General features: G+C 36.3%; 9 protein-coding genes across 9 annotated transcripts; 2 read left to right on the top strand and 7 right to left on the bottom strand.

Moving 5' to 3' along the window:
* Positions 1 to 130: 130 nt before the first annotated feature.
* On the bottom strand, positions 131 to 820 carry RNJ42_01378 (uncharacterized protein; the record flags this gene model as incomplete). The annotated part of the gene is made up of 1 exon (XM_071051543.1): positions 131 to 820. The coding sequence occupies one exon, from the start codon at positions 818 to 820 to the stop codon at positions 131 to 133; it is 690 nt and encodes a 229-aa protein (XP_070907572.1).
* Positions 821 to 1,333: 513 nt separating this feature from the next.
* Positions 1,334 to 1,591, bottom strand: STF1 (ATPase-binding protein; the record flags this gene model as incomplete). The annotated part of the gene is made up of 1 exon (XM_071051544.1): positions 1,334 to 1,591. The coding sequence occupies one exon, from the start codon at positions 1,589 to 1,591 to the stop codon at positions 1,334 to 1,336; it is 258 nt and encodes an 85-aa protein (XP_070907573.1).
* Positions 1,592 to 2,017: 426 nt separating this feature from the next.
* LYS21 (homocitrate synthase LYS21) lies at positions 2,018 to 3,337 on the bottom strand (the record flags this gene model as incomplete). Its single annotated transcript, XM_071051545.1, has 1 exon — positions 2,018 to 3,337. One exon carries the CDS (start codon positions 3,335 to 3,337, stop codon positions 2,018 to 2,020), a length of 1,320 nt encoding a protein of 439 aa, XP_070907574.1.
* Positions 3,338 to 4,315: 978 nt separating this feature from the next.
* CDC53 (cullin CDC53) lies at positions 4,316 to 6,778 on the bottom strand (the record flags this gene model as incomplete). Its single annotated transcript, XM_071051546.1, has 1 exon — positions 4,316 to 6,778. The coding sequence occupies one exon, from the start codon at positions 6,776 to 6,778 to the stop codon at positions 4,316 to 4,318; it is 2,463 nt and encodes an 820-aa protein (XP_070907575.1).
* A 748-nt stretch (positions 6,779 to 7,526) lies between these two features.
* Positions 7,527 to 8,918, bottom strand: SRF1 (phospholipase D regulator; the record flags this gene model as incomplete). Its single annotated transcript, XM_071051547.1, has 1 exon — positions 7,527 to 8,918. The coding sequence occupies one exon, from the start codon at positions 8,916 to 8,918 to the stop codon at positions 7,527 to 7,529; it is 1,392 nt and encodes a 463-aa protein (XP_070907576.1).
* A 684-nt stretch (positions 8,919 to 9,602) lies between these two features.
* RNJ42_01383 (uncharacterized protein) lies at positions 9,603 to 10,493 on the bottom strand (the record flags this gene model as incomplete). The annotated part of the gene is made up of 1 exon (XM_071051548.1): positions 9,603 to 10,493. One exon carries the CDS (start codon positions 10,491 to 10,493, stop codon positions 9,603 to 9,605), a length of 891 nt encoding a protein of 296 aa, XP_070907577.1.
* A 575-nt stretch (positions 10,494 to 11,068) lies between these two features.
* Positions 11,069 to 11,668, top strand: RDI1 (Rdi1p; the record flags this gene model as incomplete). Its single annotated transcript, XM_071051549.1, has 1 exon — positions 11,069 to 11,668. The coding sequence occupies one exon, from the start codon at positions 11,069 to 11,071 to the stop codon at positions 11,666 to 11,668; it is 600 nt and encodes a 199-aa protein (XP_070907578.1).
* A 338-nt stretch (positions 11,669 to 12,006) lies between these two features.
* RBS1 (Rbs1p) lies at positions 12,007 to 13,716 on the bottom strand (the record flags this gene model as incomplete). Its single annotated transcript, XM_071051550.1, has 1 exon — positions 12,007 to 13,716. One exon carries the CDS (start codon positions 13,714 to 13,716, stop codon positions 12,007 to 12,009), a length of 1,710 nt encoding a protein of 569 aa, XP_070907579.1.
* A 997-nt stretch (positions 13,717 to 14,713) lies between these two features.
* UFD2 (ubiquitin-ubiquitin ligase UFD2) lies at positions 14,714 to 17,557 on the top strand (the record flags this gene model as incomplete). The annotated part of the gene is made up of 1 exon (XM_071051551.1): positions 14,714 to 17,557. One exon carries the CDS (start codon positions 14,714 to 14,716, stop codon positions 17,555 to 17,557), a length of 2,844 nt encoding a protein of 947 aa, XP_070907580.1.
* Between the last annotated feature and the right edge of the window lie 1,257 nt (positions 17,558 to 18,814).

Below are 18,814 nucleotides of genomic sequence, written 5' to 3' on the forward strand. Positions count from 1 at the left end.
TGAAGTGAAGAATATTAGTGCGAAGGAGTGTTTTTTTTTTTGATGAAAGAAAAGAGACTCTATACTCTCTTTTGGCATTTCACAAAAAAAAAAAATAAGCTATATATGAGTTGTTGTTGTTGTTGTTTTATTACTTTTCCTTTTCTAGGTGAAATACTCTGACATATTCATTTCTAGATGGGTTATCGCTGGTTCTCCTCATTCGTGGGTGTGGTTTTTTGTTCTCTACCAGTCTAAATTGAGGACTAGCCTCGTGCTGGTGACTAGTTGGTGATAGTGGTTCAACCACAGCTCTTTGTCGGATTTCTGATTTCCTTCTCATTGGTGTAGTCGTTATTATAGGCTCCAATACTGGCCCTCTCTTAGGTGAAAACTCGCCTCTCTTAGGTGTTATCTGTGATATATCTAACTTTTTCTTCTTTTTCTTCTCTTGTGTTGATGAAGATGACGCTGTTGAAATGAAAGGTTTCGGAAGTACTTTAGGAGCACTTGTTAAGACTGTGGGAGGCCTCTCTGTCGCAGTTTTATTAGATAAATACTCAACCTCTTTCTTCAGTAAGTTATTTTCCACTGCAACTCGATCCTGGTTATGCGGATCCAGCTCCATAAGCTGAGCTTGTAATACCCAATGTGACAACGCTGTTAACGATCTATTCAGTACTGCAATAATCTCTTCTTTTGAAACGGTCTCTACACCTTCTTTTTCATCATCTTCTTCTTCCTCTCCTTGATCTTGTTCCTCCCGAAGCCGCTGTATCAACCTGAGCACATCTGATTCCAACCTCTTTGTCTCTGAAATAGGCGGTTTAAACTCCTGCATATTTATTATATATATATTTTTTGTCCCTATCTTTTTGTGCTTATATTAAAATAAGTCCTTTTTAGAGTTCAAGCCGTTGTAGAATAGCGGTCTTAACCTTGTAATAAGCTTCTTACATTATATAGAGAGAGATTAGGACTCATCCTCATCTCTTTACTATCCCCCCAGTTTAGGTGATTACTGATTTTTTCCCACTTAAATTTTTTTTTCACGGGGTGAATCATTATTAGAGTCCGGACCCTGATTCCTATTGAAAAGAAAAGTAATAGTACCATTCATACAAAAAATATTATAAACAACTCACATATACAATACTTGGATAGTATTACTAAAACTAGTTTATTGATCAATTTTTTGCTTATTATAGTATGTATCATATCTTATTTAATTGTGAGCAGAATATATAGTATTGTCGTGAGTGTAAAATCAAAAAGAAAGTAAAAGACAGTTCTATATGAAGCATCGTATATATATAAATCGTGACGGTTGTTGTTATTATCTTACTGAATTCATTTATTTCTTCTTATTAGAAATTTTATTGATCTTCTCTTCTAAATCTTTAACTTTGCTTCTATGGTGCTCCAGTTGTTCCTTCAACTTTTGCAATTGTTCTTTCTCGTGTTGTCTAATAAAGTAATCCTCTTTGGCCTTCTCTCTTTGGTTGAAAATATCACCAGAGGCCATGTACCCATCAGAGTAAAGTCTTAGTGCATTGAGCTGACACTTACTCTGTCTTACAATCTGTCTCCCACTTCCACGAATAGCTAGCATTACTAAATTAAACCTTTATGTTGATTGTTACTTGGAAATGATTCATTCAAGTCAATGGCATACAACAATATATTAAAACTATTCTTAACTTCTTACATATTCTTAAAGGATTAAAGTTTTGTAGAGACCCTTGCTCCTTACATGGCCCCCCACCCTTCATCCCATCTCAAATTACACATCCCACCCCCGTCCCTAGTGACAAAACCGATGAAAGTGTAATAACTATATTACGATATTTGCATGTATATTATTTTTAAAATAAACGTTAATAAATGTATGAATATTTCTTTACTTGATTTATATTTTTATGCTAGTGCTTTTTTTTTTATTTGAGTTACAATGATGTGGAGGGCCGATGAAACAGTAAGTTCGTGAACGAAAAAGGGCATTTATTCCATCTCCTACATCAGTTGTTTGATGGCATTATTATATAGACTCAGACAACTTGGACTTCTTTCTGGCTGGTTCGTCAATGTTCAGTGGTTCTTCCTTGTCGGCTTGGTCATCCTTACCCTTCAATATTGGGGTTGCTAGGTCTTGGTGGAAATCCTTGATAATAGAATCGACATCATCAATATTTAGTGGTCTAACATCACCAAGCTTCTTAATCTTTGCGGTAACTTCCTTGACTTGGTCGTCCGTTAGGTTCAAGTTCAATTGATCAACTCTCGACTTGATTGCATTCCACCCTGTTAACCTGTTAGCAAAGTGAATATATCTCTTCATACCGAAATCATGTGGATCCAAAATTTCGTAGGTGGATGGGTTCGCAAGGATAGCCTTGGCGTGAATACCAGCCTTGTGGGTGAATGCACAGAAACCAGTGATGGGGTTGTTAAATGGGATATTGACTTCGACAGCTTCGGCGACTAAGTTCTCGATGTCTCTGATCTTATGTAGCTTATATTTGGACTTGACGTAATCTGGGGCAGCAACAATCATTCTAGCCATCAAGCCACCAAGTGGGGTAATACCGTTTCTCTCCCCAATACCCAATACACTGACATCGATCAGTTTAGCACCTCCTTCTAGAGCTGTGTAGGCATTGGCAATAGCACAACCGGTATCATTGTGGAAATGACATTCGATGTCACAAGAAACCACAGACTTCAACGTTCTTATTAGTTCATAGACTTGTCTTGGGTTAGCGCAACCAACAGTGTCAGCAATACCGACTCTATTCACACCGATTTTGTCGACAGTCTTGTAAATATTCAGTAGATCAACTAGGTCACTTCTGAAACTGTCCTCAGAGGAGAATCTGATTTCGATACCCTTGGACTTGACGAACTCGATAACTTCGACTGCACTCTTGGCGATGTAGTTCATGTCCTTACCGTGAGAGTACTGTCTCAAGAACTTGGAAGTACCAATGACAACATCGACACCGTCGACACCGGTTTCTACCGCCACACGAGCATCGTCCATGTGACAACGAATATGAGTCAGAATCTTAGCCTTCAAGCCCAGGTTACAGATGGCCTTACAATCCTCTAGGGATTGCTCAGAGGCAACAGGAGAGGTCAATTCTATATAGTCAACACCGAAATCATCAAGAGCCTTGGCAATCTCGATCTTCTTCTCTCTGTCAAAGAAAGCGTTGGCAAATTGCTCACCTTCTCTCAAAGTAGAGTCAATAAGTTGGAATTCCTTGACATTAGACAAGAAATCGGCTGGGTTAGGACCATATGGGTTGGCACTCTCAACAGTTGGAGTAGTCTCAGTAACTTGCTGATATTGATCCATATTATTATTATTATTATAATTATCTGTGTTGATCTGTAATTCTAATATTTCTTCAAATTATAAATTAGGAAGAGACAATATTGGAAGGAAGAACTAAGAAGGTCTACAATAAAGTATTTACAGAGCCATAAAAGATAATCAATTCAATATAAGTCAATCATATTTATACCTTTCTAAAGAATGAAAGAAAAAAATTTTTTTTTTTACCTCTTTCACTGTTGATACATTTCGTCATACTAGTTTACGCTGTTATTAATCCTCCTATGACTCTTTGCTGCATGCAAAAAAAAAGTCCTTCCATAATTAAACAATATGTGTGATATTTCCAATGTGTGTATATGATGTTCTTGTGTTGTACTCACAAATATTGATATCGTACTCACTAAACACCTTACGAAGTCTCTTCTACTACTCACGGTTGGTTCACTGTTGAAATTTCTAAGACCCAACTCCTCACGTAGTATATTCATGAAGATAGAAGATGGCTTAGACATACTCGCACCGAAAAAAAACTTTCATCGCATTTTCCATGAACAGCGAAAAGCCTACGGGAAGTAACTACTGGGTGTTCTGTGTTCTTAACACCTTTTAGATTCAACTAATTTCCTGAAAGTTACTCACACTGTTCTCCGGTCCTGTGATCACGGAATATTCCGTCGCAATTTTCTTTCATAGTGTGAGTCCCTTGAAGACTTCCCTCAGCACACTTTTTTTTTTTTCTTTTAATGGTCACACGCTTTTCTTAACTGCCCGGTTACGCTATACTCTCTGATCCGGCCTTTTATTTTTACTCTTTGAATATCAAGTAATTGCTAATGTCAATTAATCTCTTCATTTTACTATTTAGTTTAAAATTTTGTTTTAAAATATATATTATTATATTGTATACTTCTATATTGGCTTAGGTATAGGAGTAGAAAAGAGGGAGAAAACGGTAAATAATGTAAAAAAAAGAGAAAAAAAAAAAGAAAAAAATGGTTATGCTAAGTATGTGTATGATTCTCCATCTTCTCCTCTTTCTAAGTAACCCTTCTGTATTAGACTATCAATTGCTCTCTTGATGAGTGAGATCTTGGCGTTAAACCTTTGGTGTGACTGTGAGATACATTCGTTCACCAGTGTAGTGTGTGGCAAGGTACGCTTTGTTTTCATGATACGCACTATACAGGCCTCCAGGAATGTTTGTCTCTCAGCATTCAATGCCTTTTCTATATTCTCACTTTCGCTGGACTGGCCAGCTGTAGCAGCTCCGCTGCCGGTATTATTACTATTGCGTAGAATTGAAGTCAGAATATCTGTCTTGACACCACTAGCGAAATTGATCTGCGTTTTCACGGCCCTATATGGGGTATTCAGTTTAAATTCAGTGTCACCTTTAATCAGGTTCTCGAGACCTGGTGGCATTTGCTGGATCAATTTGAATTTGATGAATGGAACCATGGAGGAAGCGATGTTTTGTAGAGATAACGAGGTGGTTTCTTGGATTTCTTCCAGTGTTACAGTTTCCTTATTGTTAAACAATAATAATATAGACATTTGGAATAATGTAACTGTAAATGTAAAGGGTTCACGACCTGGTTTCCCAATATTGGCTCTAAGCTCACCACGACATAATGGCCATAGCCATTTTAACACTCTACCATTGTGCTTTCCTGTATAAGTTTCCTCTAGTTTTTTATGTGATAGCTCCAATTCCTTTGGTAACTTGAAGTCCACTTCTTGGTAAGAAAATGGCCACATATTTTCTGCTAGAATGAATGGCTGAGCTTCTGGATATTTATCTCTAGAGAAATCAGGTTGACTTTTCACCAACGTTTCAAACTCAGTTTCAAACATTTTGGATAGTCTAACATCTTGGAACATTTTCGTAATTTTACCGGTGTACTCCATACTATTTTCGGTCTGAAGCCTCTTAATGATGTTTTCTTCGTTAACAGAAGATGTAGAACTTTCTTGGATAAGTCTTTTACCAAATAGTTTTCTATAATGGAGTTCAAAGGCATCTTTATCTGTAATGAATTTAAAGATGGTTATGATATCATCATCTGTCATGCCATTAGCGATTTCAGGTTTGGTCGATTTTTTAAGAAGTTGGTCACTGTATTTTGCCAACATCTCAGAAGTCTTAGAGGTTGCCGATCTGGAGGAGCCAGGAGGCAACGCGAACTCGTTGTTGTTTATATATGCTCTACAGGCATTATCAAGAGCCTTTGCAAATAGAGGATCAGTTGGGAAACACTCCTTGACAATATTCTTGAACACATCATGAACCTCTAGCAGTTTCTTTATATAATCCTTAGGAGGTAGAGTTTGGGCACTGGCCATCGCCATCTTCTTTGCATTTGTACCTTCAGAAGTTGTATTCATGACAGCTGTCTTGTGTGCCGAAATTAACTTAGATATTTCGTTTTCACCTGTTTTTCTAATATAGTTTTCAAGAACATCAGCCAGTCTCGGCAATAATGAGAAGTCACGTAAGATCAAGCTATATAGAGCAGAAATCTTTGTGATATCTCTAGAGTCTAGTAATACAATAAATTCAGATTCCAATTTATCAATATGGTTTTTGATTAAAACTTCATTTAATGTTTCCGATAATGGTTTTTTAGTATGATCATCCCAGTACATTGCCATACCCTTTTCTTCACGAGAGATTATTTCATGAGCTTTAAAGATGTATTCCGTGACAGAGTTGGTCTCAAGATATTGCTCTGAGTATTTTTGGTAGTATTCTTCGGTCTTCTTCAAGAATTTCTTTTCAAAAACCTGGATATATACATTTAGGTTTAGTTTCTTCAAATCTTGTGGGTCTATACCAAGTGCAACTAGAGACTTTATAGAAGTAGTAATAGTATCTCTTTCGATGATCTGACCATCTCTTTCATCGGTTATCTGATCTAGAATTTCCTTAATCAACTCTTCACTGTTGGGGTCAAACATCACCTCCTTCCAAGTCATAAGACAAAGAGTATTAACATCGAAAATATGCCTCTTACCATCACTTCTTTCCTTTTGAACCCAATATCTATTCATATAGTCAAAAGCGTGATTTAAGAAAACGGCACCTATAGTGAATCTCTTCCATCTTCTAACGTAAAACTGCAAGAAAGTCTCGTTGTCTTCCCTCTTAAAATTAGAAATATAGTGTCTTAAGTACCTTTTTAAACGTTCGTAAATCTCACTTCCTACAAGAATAGATTTCTGACTCCCAGATGATGGTTGTTGTCTGTCAGAATTAAAATGACCAGATGATCTTGATTTGTTTACACAGTAGTTGTAAATAGCTGTGTAGATTTCCATGTACATGGTAGGAGATAAAATCTTCTGTACCTTCTTGTGTGCAAATTGTGTCTCGTCATTTCCGAGAATCTGGTCTATGCCAGGTTGAATAAATGTCCAGGTGGCATCCAAATCATCGGATCTTGGCAAGTTTTCAGACATCAGTAAATTGTGACTAATTTACAAGTATTCCTCTTTGTTATCTCTCTGAAATCAAATAAAACCCCCTTATTAAATATTAATGGATAAACAAAAGTTCACTGGTTTTATCTAATAAATTGCCTCTTTACTAAAACCTCTAGGCGCGCAAAAAAAAAAGAAACAATTGTTAAATATTTCGATAGATCTGGTATTTGTATTCTCAAATATAAAAAGGCTATTCTGTTTGTGTAATTTTTTAACAGACCGTATATTGGTGATAGGATATTTACTGCCAATCTTAATATATATGTCCTCCCAAAAAATGAAATACGAATTCGAGTTTGTATAGCGTTGATTTTGCGATGCTGATATCTTAGTCAGATAAAATAGGAAGTATTATGATCTGAATGTATTGAATTCCTTCTATCAAACAGTTATACAGACTGTATAGAACGCTGAATCAGAAAGGACCTTTGAACTTCAGTTACAAATAGATCTCACCAGCTTGCAAGTTTTCCTCAATTTCTTAATTTTTTTTCTCTCATACTGCCCTTCCCTCCCCCGACTAAATAGAGAGTACGTATCGTATGAAGAGATATATTATAAGCAGTAATATACAATATTCTTAATTAAAATATTATCGATATAAGCAATATTATTCTTAAATGTTGTCGTTAATGCATAAAATGATATAATGGGCAAGAATATGGAAATATATAAGGAAGAAATGAATGTGGCAGTGTTTTTTCTGTTTTGGCTGTAGTGGTGATTAGTTCATGGACATAGAATGAACTTTGTCCACTACTCTCGCAATACTTACGGAGAATGTAACTACCCATGCAAATAATAAAACAAATAAAAATGACGCTAGTGCTTTTTGTTTCCGGCAGATGTAGGGAATTCGTGGATAGAGGTAGGTTGTGTCCTGGATAGTGGGACCTATACCTGTGCAAACCCATTGCTTATCATACCTTGTGTTGAAAGCGAGTGCTAGATTGGCACTTGCGAAGATGATAAACAGAAGATCCAGCAAAATCAATTTCAGTTTATCTAAAGGGTCCCTCAGACCCAACGGTTTGCCGGAAAATTCATCAACAGCAATATATAATGTGTATGCAAATGCAATTGTACTGACACAAATTGCCATAATTGTGCTTGGCTGTTGAGGTACACTACCATCTATTTTATCGATGGTGGCATCCGAATTCTGGTAAATTCTCACTGCTAGCCCTAGGGAAACAAGACATAGTATGCCTATGACTATACGGAACCCGAGAGGTAAGTACTGGTTATAAAACAATAAATTTGAAAGAGCAGGTTTCCATTTTTGTAGCTTCCTCTGTTTCAGTCTCTTCCATTTCTCCTTTTCTTTATTTAGCTCTTCAATCCAATCTAAGGACCCACTCCTAACACTCTTCCCATCGACCTGTCTGTCTGAACTTAAGGAGGAATTGTCTGTTCCGTTAGAAACTTCTTTAGTAGGCTTATAATAAGCATCTTTTACTTTTGAGATGTAATTAACCCAGTCAGCTTTATCTTTATCTGTTTTAAGCTCAAAATCCTTGTTTACGGAAAAGTTAAATACTGCGTCCAGTCTTTCTCCACCTTTCCACTCTGTATCTAAATCGTATAGTATTTCCTCTTGTATTTTCCTCCTCTTGTCCATCTCCACTTGGTCAATAGACTCATCTTCGGGTATCACCAATTCGAGCCCTCTATCCTCTTCAGCATTACAAGCACTATCGGCAGAGATAATCGATGCTATACCAGTACCCCGCATTCGACTTCTAGCGGCAGTCCTACCAATGCCAAGCCCATTCCGGCTGTACTCAAGACTGGAGTCTGTTCCAGCAGACCGCCTGTCAGTAGAGTACGCTACGTTAGACCCAATATTCCCAATAAAGTTAGCCCATTTCACTTCCTTATCATCAGAACCGCTAATACCATTAACTTCCCTAAAGTCTGCCTCCAACACAAACGGCGGCACAGTGCTCGGATACAACCCATACGGATTAAGCAACGTCTTCCGTTTCTTGTGCTCTTCCACACCATTCCCTGCATCCGAATACGAACGACTGTTCCCCGTATTATCCCCTGAAGACTGGTTCTTCGAAGCAACATCATCGGGCTTACCAGCCACATCTCTCACCATTCGCTCCATGTTATCGTATTTATTTTTCTTTCAATCCACAATAGTATTATCCTCTATATCAATTTCAACTGGAACAAAACAAATTTATAATCGTACACAACCTCGCCTACAGTAAAAGGAGCCCTAATCTTTATTCAATCACACAATATTCAATAAAAAGACAATATGTTCTTATACACAAGATTGAGACTATATGGATCGTATCCTATCCTTCTTGTTTCCCCTTCATCGATCTACGGCACTTTCTCTAGGCATTGCAATAAAATATTGTTGAATGGCACAGAAACAACAGCACCCAAAGAATTTTTTTTTATTTCTAAATTAAACATTAATATATTAAAAACAGCTACCTCGAGAGTGTTATTTTTTAGGGTTTGTGCGGCAGTTTCTTTGTGAGGGACCAGACCGTTTTTTTTTGTGTCTAACGTACGGCTGACTATTTCTTTAATATATTTTGTTATTATATGCAATATAAACAACTAAGCTTATACGTTTGAGTTAGGATTTATGCTTTGCCTGCCTAATAGAATTTACAGATTAGATGGGCATTATATTAGGATGGGAAAGATCTTAATATTACTGTAATTGCATGCTAAACATTAAAAACAAGTTGATAAATAAGTTCTATAAGCTATTTAAAAGTTTAACAATATAAATATCCTCTAATTAAAATACACACACATTCTTCTATTTCTATGTTGATATACACTCTTTTATAACGGATAACCAATTGGTCCAAGTGCAAGTCTCATGTAAAGGTGGAGGACTTGTTACTGGCGACTGTTGAATATGTGGTTGTTGCTGCGGCAGGTATGTTGGTGGTATTGGACGATTGTAAGATTGAGCATATATCTCCTGTGATTTAACCTTATTGCGGAGGGCAACTCGTGGTGTTTGTATTGCTGGTCCAGCCAAATATGTATGTTGCGAGCTACAGGATATTGATGACGCTGAAGAGAACATTATGTCCTCATTGAGAGGTTGGTTTCGATCCATGGATATAAATTGCCTAAATAATGCATCGTCATTATTAAGATCACAACTATCACCATACTCCCTTATGTCTTCTTCAGGTATGGTGGGTGCTACAGTGACTTCAATCACACGGTCTTGTTCCTGGAAATCTGAAAAGCTGAAAAATTCTTCCTCGAGTTGCTGCCGTCTTGCATCCAATATACCCCTAGCATTCTCCTTCCACCAGTGAGTAAACGAGTCAAATAATTTGGCACTGGTTGCAATACGCTCGGAGGTAACAACCTCATTCTCGTTTATCTCTCTTTGGTAAGGATGTATACCTTCAATGGCCATCGTGGTACCTCGGTTGGACGATAACGGTGGCTTCCACTTCACCAAGTTATCCTCCATCCTCTCCACAAACCGATTCCCCACCTTAGCCTTACGCTTAGTCTGTGTGTCAATAACTAATTCTCGCACACTCTTAATATTACTATCCTGTGGTAAGAAGTATCTCTCTTTCTCCTCCACTCCCAACTCCTGTCCGCCATTACCAGTTCCTTCATCAACATTAAATATTATATCCAAGGGACTATCACTCTCCAAATTAACCCTAGCAAATGTAGACATCCTCTAATACATATATTACTACAACATATCTTTAATACAGTAAAAAAATAAAAAATTACATTATACCACAAACATTAAAAAAAAGACTATACATTTCATTTTGTTTGTCCCATCAAACAATAAATAAAATATCCCATTTTGTGTCCAAAGAATATTCTTTTGTGTTACCATTAACAGATTAATATTATTATTATAAACCCACATCGGCAAATATATACCATTATACGAGATGCATTCATTCGAATCCCCACCAACGCACAATTAATTATTTTTTTTGGTGTTGTAAACGAGTGATTTTGGGAGGCACAGAAAGTGCCGTAGCCAGAGGAGTAATATGTTGTTGATACGTGGAATTCTGTGCATTCTTAAGGGCCTTGTTTTTGATTTCTTTTCGTGGGCTTTATTTTTTTTTTTTTTTGTGATTTTAACGTGAATAAACAACTCAACCAACCAATTGTGTCCTTACCTTTCCAAGGATTGGATTATGTTAATGATTAATTGAATTCTATATCATTATAAGATAATTCTTTTTAGAGGAAGATCCCAAAAAAAAAGCAATAAAAATAAGGGAAGCGATGGCTGATGAATTTAACGAGTTAGATGATTCGTTGCAAGATGATCAATACAAGGTCTCTGCGAAGAAGACTGTTGATGAGTATAAGAAGTTAGATGCAGAGGATGAGTCTCTAGCCAAGTGGAAGGAGTCGCTTGGGCTTTCTTCTGATGTTTTGCCGCTTGAATATCCAGGCGATATCAGAAAAGTTGTGATACAGAAGATCCAACTGTTGGTAGATACCGAGCCTGAGCCAATCACATTTGATCTGACCAATGAGACTACTATTAAGGAGCTTGCATCGAAGCGTTACAAAGTGAAGGAGAAGTCTATATATAAGCTACGCATTACCTTCAAAGTTCAGCACGAGATCATCACTGGTTTGAGATACGTGCAGTATATCAAGAAGGCTGGTATTGCCGTGGACAAGATCGACGACCATCTGGGCTCTTACGCACCTAACACTAAACAGAAGCCATTCTACGAGGTCGAACTTCCAGAAAGTGAAGCACCAAGCGGTTTCTTAGCTAGAGGTAATTACAGCGCAGTCTCAAAGTTCATCGATGATGACAAGACTACTCATTTGACACTTAACTGGGGTGTTGAGATTATTAAGAAATGATTACTAGATACCCCCAGTTCTTATTACATGTTTAAAAATTTAATTATAGTTTGTTATAATTTTTTTTTAGTTTTTTGTTTCTTTAAGATTATAATCTATGAATATTAGCATACTACCAAATTTACATTTTATATTTAATATAGCAATCTTATAAATAAACCATATTTTCGTAACTAAAAATATTTAGGTATCAATAAAATGTAATATTTAGGTTTCAAAGTTCGTTTTCTTTTTAACTGATTATATACGATTTCTAGTCTGAGAATATTACATACATAATGCAGATATAAAAGATCAATTGTTTTCCTTATTTTTAAAAATCTTTAGGCGTTGTTCCGTTATATTGATAATGCATCCATATCATCGCTGAGAGACTTTTGATTTGATTTTTCTGTCACTTTAAAGGAACTAGCTGTATTAGATTGCGATCTCCCTTGGCTTAAATCATAGCCCTTTTTTTGTCTATCATTATCGCTATCTGAATCTGGCTTGTCCTTTGAAGAATTAGCATGGTTCTGTTCCTCTGTAACTTGGGGGGGTTTAGACTTGTGGAAATTTTTGGAGTACTTCCTCGAATAACCTCTAGAATCACCGCTCACATTTTTATTATATGGATATCTATAGCCATATGGAGCCATTCCATACCTTGGTACTCCTGTCCCCATCATTGGAGGTATTGGCATCCCACCATTACTCATGTTTGGTGAATACGGGCTCATGTTCGGAGCCATGCCGCCAGCGGCTGCTCCTGATGGACCACCAATACCATCAATTCCTGGAGTATATGGAGCACCGAACATATAGGGATTAGATCCATTATATATACTACCTGGCGTATCCATTGGTATGGGTACAGTTGGTGGATACATTCCTGGATAAGGCATGGGCTGAAATGGAACCTGCTGCTGCGGAGGGTAGATCATATACGGAATTGAAAACCCTGCCGCAGGATTATGCTGCACCGGTGGGGCATATGTATTATAATGACTACTATTATGATCAGTGTTATTATAAGAGGATCTCCTTGAATGGAAGCCACCACGCTTCGTAAAACTTCCACTGCGACTCTTATGCTTATAATTATTGCTAGATTCATTACTCATATTGCTAATGCTAGAATTACTACTACTATGAAAGGACCTCCTAACATTTCGGTTCTGGTACCCCTTTTGGTGACTTTGATATTCTTGATTTGACATGAAACTATGGCGAGATGTCTGGAAATCGTCAGGTTGGGGTGAGTCCCCGTTTTTTAATTCGTTGAATGTGTCCAATTTATCTTGAACAATCTTAACTCTATAATATGGTGCAGAATATTCCTTGGAGTCTGCAATTTTATCGATTTTATTATTAGGGAATAATTCGTCAATATTTGTCATATCATCGGGTTCGTTATTGGCTTCGTTTTCATCAGATTTTTGAGATTCAAATAAGTTCTGCCTTATTTGATTGTAATGTTCCTCCTTTTTCAAACGTTCTTCTTCAAGTAGTACTGAAGAGCTTGAATTGTTGGACTCCAACAACGAGGTCTCCCTTGTATCTGAAGATAAAGTCAAGTTCTCTTGACTACTGCTCTCATTGACAATTGTATCATCATCTTTACTTTTCTCCCTTTTCAATATCTTAAATTTCTTTGCAGAAGCCACCACCGGATTCTCTTGCTCTAAAGATGGGGCTTCATTATCAGCAATGGCATCCTGTGAGTCCGGGGAAGATGGTTCATTGACGAATACGGGTTCTAAATCCTTCAACATTGGTTTTGTCCCCTTAAGTTTCTGCGTCTCCTCAACTTTAAACAATATAACACAACTCTCATTGTTCCGGGCTATAACGTGTCTTAGATGGTGGTACTCAGCAATCTGATGTGACAACAACCGGTAGTATGAATTCATCGGCCTTAACTCCAACGAATTTTGCTTAGAGTCAACAAAATTCAACACCGAGGCCTCCATATCAATGACAAATTGTCGATCATGGGGCCGCTTGAATAACGCAGTAAGCATAGCTGGAGTCAAACCGAGCTCTTCATAATCTACTGAACTCTTCATTGTCTCTTTATACACACTCCGAATTTTTTTTTGTCTTTATTGTATTATTATGTATCCAATCCAGGGAATAAAACTAGTTTTTGTTGTTTTAATTTGCTTTTGTTGTTGTAGTTCTATATCCCTTTATTCTGTTAAACTAATTCAACGTTTAGTTAAAGAATATCAAATCTAGCTCTAAGTTAATAACAGTTGTTCCACACCAGTTTTCCCTTTGTCTATATTATAAATAGCTTTTAGGGTTTTTTTTATTGTCCTCGTCTTTGATTCTCTTTTCTTTTTTCTTTTCTATTATTTTCTTTCTTTTTTTTTATGACGGCTTGTTCCTTCAACGGTTCTCTTTCTCTCTCTCTCTCTCTCTCTGACTCTCTGCCTAAACTAGATATCCCAACTCAATTATATTTAATATAGTTTTATAACTTATACAGGGAATGAGCCAATTTGATATTAGTATTTCATGCAAATCCAAAAGTCAATCACTTTCTTCTTTTTCTCTGGCCTTTTTTTAAATTTTTGGATAGCTTCTTCAATTTCCCTTTTTATTCCCCCCGGTTCTTACCTTGAGAGAAAATACCAAGATAATATATAAAATCTTTTACGAAAAGTAATAAACATTATTACTACAAGGGGGGGGGAGAGGACAGTAAGACTTGCTTAGTAAAGACATCATTGCCCTCCAGCTGTTTTGGTTTAAAAACAGCAAAATAATCTTATTTAAGTCACGTGTATTATCATTATATACTGATGAACATGTGATGTATCATTATATACTAATTATCTTGTGATCTGTCATTGTATACAACTATATCATGTGGAATTATCGTATAAAAGACCAGTTTCCCCTTACTATGCAAGATCGTCTCTTTCTCTCTTTCTCTCTCTTTCTCTTTCTAGTAGAGTGCGCTGTGCTTATTATTTCTGCTAGCATTTCATCTACTTTGGTAATTTATCATGTTCTAGCATAGTGTCAAATACCTTAAACCAAGCGCTGTTAATTATAATGAATGTGATTGAGGAAGTTTTTCAGGTGAGACTGTCTGAGTCGTCTTCCGGTAACTCCCAGTATGCGGTTTTGCCGCCGGACACGGAACAGAACGTGGATGGGATTATCCTGGCACAGCTAACTGGAAACGAGGGATTGAGTGAACCGTTTGCGTATTTGAAGGAGTGTTATAACAGGACGATGGCGCAGAAGAGGAAGTATAAGCAGGCAAGTGACTTACAGCAGACTTTTGAAGAGATAGAGACTTTACTTGTTGGGTATGGGCTCGTGGCGTTCCAGATTGAGGAGTTCTGCATGCATGGTAACTTCAAGAACTATATCAAGTCGATACTACAAAGGGTAGATGACTACACAACTTTCATCCCTAGGATCATTGAGAGGGCCAATGCTGAAGGATCTCTATTTGAGTTTGTAGAGAACGTGTTCACTACCTTGGTGGGATACTTGACTAGAGACGTAGTGACTTTCGACTTGAATGATGCATTGACATATAATAACACATTGACTATATTTGAGATGTTCCTGGCTTTCAAGCCCGTAGCTGCAATGTTTACCAAGATCAATGGGTTCTTTGCAGATTACAACTGTAAACCTAATGAATTTGAAAAGACAACTATCATGGGCCCAATATTGACTTTATCGCCCTTGAATCCTAACGTGGCATTGAGAAATTACGGAGATAACCTGGAAAGATCAAAACAACAGACCGCTATCATTCATGAATCCCTTCAAGCAGAGCACAAAGTTGTAGTGGAACGATTGTTCTTCATTGTTGATAAGATCATTAGAGGTTCGGAGGAGTCTAGAAGCGATATGATCAGTTATTTTGCTCAAATAGTTAATAAAAATCACCTACGAAGAGGTGACCATGCCAATCAAAATAAGTTGGCATCTAATGCCTTTATGACTAACATTACTCTCGTCTTGGTCAAGTTTTCACAACCATTTCTAGACATTTCATACAAAAAGATAGACAAAATTGATGTAAACTACTTTAACACACTAAATTTATACATTGACCTATCTGGGGAAACACGTTTGAACTCTGATTTCAAAGAGGCTGATGAATTTTATGACAAAAACAAGAAAGATGTTGAATCAAAACCTAACTTTATTTCTGATTGCTTCTTTCTGACTTTGACTTATCTACATTACGGTCTTGGTGGTACCTTGTTATACGATGAAAAAATATCACCTCAATTAAAAAGATTAAAGGAAGAGATAGAGAGAATTAAACAAGCAGCACAGTCACAAGATGTTTTTGCTTCATTTGCCACAATGCAATTAAAGCAAATGGAAAAAACTTTAAGTATCACGCAGTCTATTAGGTACGCATTGCAAGGATTCTTTGCCCATAGGAATATGCAACTAGAAGTCTTTGATTTTATTTGTGGTGCTTCAACATTTTTAATGAGAGTAATAGATCCCCACCATAAATATCCTACAGAAACATTAAAACTTCCTCTAATACCTGACCAAGTTGGTGTTGAAAATGTCGATAATGCTGAGTATCTGAGACAAAATGCTCCTGTTCCATTCAAATACTATCCAGAATTTTGCGTTGAAGGGCCAATCAATTATTCATTATACATTGCTCAATACTCCAACTCACCTATATTCAGGAACCCAAGAATCCATTCATTTATTGAATTTGGTACCACTGTACTTCGTTGTCCAGAACTCGTCTCAAATCCTCATTTGAAGGGTAAACTTGTGCAATTATTTAGCGTTGGTGCTATGCCTCTGAATGATAACACACCTGGTTTAATGATGGAGACTTTCGAACATAATGACCTTGTTAAGCATAACTTACTTTACGCTCTATTAGACTTTTACGTTATTGTTGAAAAGACTGGTTCTTCTTCTCAATTTTATGATAAATTCAACAGTAGATATAGCATTTCGATTATATTGGAGGAGTTGTACACTAAAGTGCCAATATACAAAAAACAATTGATATGGCAATCAAAAAATAATATGGACTTCTTTATTAGATTCGTTGCTCGTATGCTGAACGATTTAACATTCTTATTAGATGAAGGTCTAAGCAGTTTGGCTGAAGTACACAATGTAACGAAAGAAATAGAAAATAGAGCCAATGGTGGGCAACCAGTAAGGGAAGAAAATGATCAAGAATTGCAATCTAAATTAATGTCAGCAGAAAGACAAGCTAAGTCTTCCTGTGGTTTGGCAAGTAAGTCAGTGAAACTATTTGAGATTTTCACTGGTGATATTGCTGGCGCTTTCTGTAGTTCAGAAATCGTCGACCGTTTGGCTAGTATGCTAAATTACAATCTCGTATCATTGGTTGGTCCAAAGTGTGGAGAACTAAAGGTTAAAGAGCCTGAAAAATACTCATTCCATCCAAAACAATTACTAAAGGCCTTGACCACTGTTTATGTAAACTTAGCTGACCAGGATGAGTTCATCAGTGCTGTCGCTCGTGATACCAGATCTTTCAGAGTAGAGTTTTTTGAAAGGGCAGTCCATATTCTGCAAAGTAAAATTGGTCTAGTATCTCCTGAATTCTGTGGAAAGCTGTTAGAAATGGCTAAAGTTGCTGAGAAGAGAAGGGGTGCAGAAGAAGAGGAAGATATGGAATATGGAGATGCACCTGATGAATTTTTGGATCCATTAATGTATACAATAATGAAAGATCCTGTTACATTACCCACATCCAAGGTTAATATCGATAGAAGCACGATCAAAGCACATTTGTTAAGTGATTCGACAGACCCCTTCAACAGAAGTCCTCTGAAGCTTGAACAAGTCATTCCAAATATCGAGTTGAAACAAAGGATTGAAGATTATAAAAGGCAAAAAAGAGAGGCCAGAAATTGAAAATATACTATAAAAATTATTTATAGATATGAATTAAATTCATATGGTATTATTTTCTTGATTTACCTGCTATTCCTTTTTTTTCTTAGAGTTGTGTGTTTTGACTTTTAGAGGTCTTCACTGCTCTTATCCATAATTAGTTTTAAATATAGGTACTTTTACCAGTAAAATTAAAATAGACATACAATAGCATAATTTTTATTCACCATATCATATTCGAATTTATGATCAATTTTTTATACCATCAATCATTAAATAAGGAAAATAAAAAAAATATGAGGAATACTTATTTATAGTATGAGTTTGTATTGGATTATGAAAGTTATACCTACCAGATTAAAAATAGATCTACAAAAAAATAAGGTACTGTTTTGGATAAAAAAAACTAAATTAAATTATTCATTTTATGGAAATTTTGTTCAATATTTTTAAGCCTTGATAGCGTACTTTCTTTGTGGGAAAGCAATTTGCTTCTTCTTTTGCTTCTCAGTGATTCTGGTAGCTTCGAACTTGGTCAAAGCTCTTCTCAAAGCTCTGGTCTTCTTGGCTCTCAAGTCCTTTGGTTGGTACTTCTTACCCTTGTATAGTTGTCTAACAGCTTCTCTTTGTTGCTCGTTGATGATAGTCAAGACACGGGCAATGTCCTTTCTAACAGTGTGGATCTTTGGCAAAGATGGTCTGGACAACTTTTGGACCTTCAATTCAGCCAATTCCTTCTTCAAGGACAACAATTGGTTTTCCAATTGCTCCTTAGACTTGGTTCTTAGTTCGTAAGCTTTAACACCGGCCTGTAAAAAAAATTATTATCATAAAATAATGAAAGAAACCAACTGAAACTACCAAAAAATCAAAAAAAAAATCTCATCTCTTACTTTCTCTATTATCACTACAATTTCGCCACATAAAGAACATGTTCTATCTTTATAGTTTATCGTTTCATTTTGCATATTGCATAATCAATCTTCTCTAATTATAGCATTGTGTTTATTCTTTTCTTTGATAATATTGTTTGCTTGTATTATTGTTAAGCCATTTAATGTGTAACCTTTTGAGATAAAGATATATTTTTGTGTTTTTCTAATTCTATAGGTCCCATTATATTCAATCTTACCATTCTTTTCGTCTGTTTTTTTTTTTGGTTTTGTTTCAGTTTTTTTCGTTAAAATTCAAATCATTATTTTATAGGATAAATTAGCAGTTAGTAAATAACTCTTATTTCAAGTTTTCTAAAGCATTTCAATAATAAGTTCATAAAGG

The sequence above is a fragment of the Nakaseomyces bracarensis genome (genome assembly GCF_045282275.1).
Source record: "Nakaseomyces bracarensis strain CBM3 chromosome Unknown Scaff6_1, whole genome shotgun sequence".
NCBI classification, from domain to species: Eukaryota; Fungi; Ascomycota; class Saccharomycetes; order Saccharomycetales; family Saccharomycetaceae; genus Nakaseomyces; species Nakaseomyces bracarensis.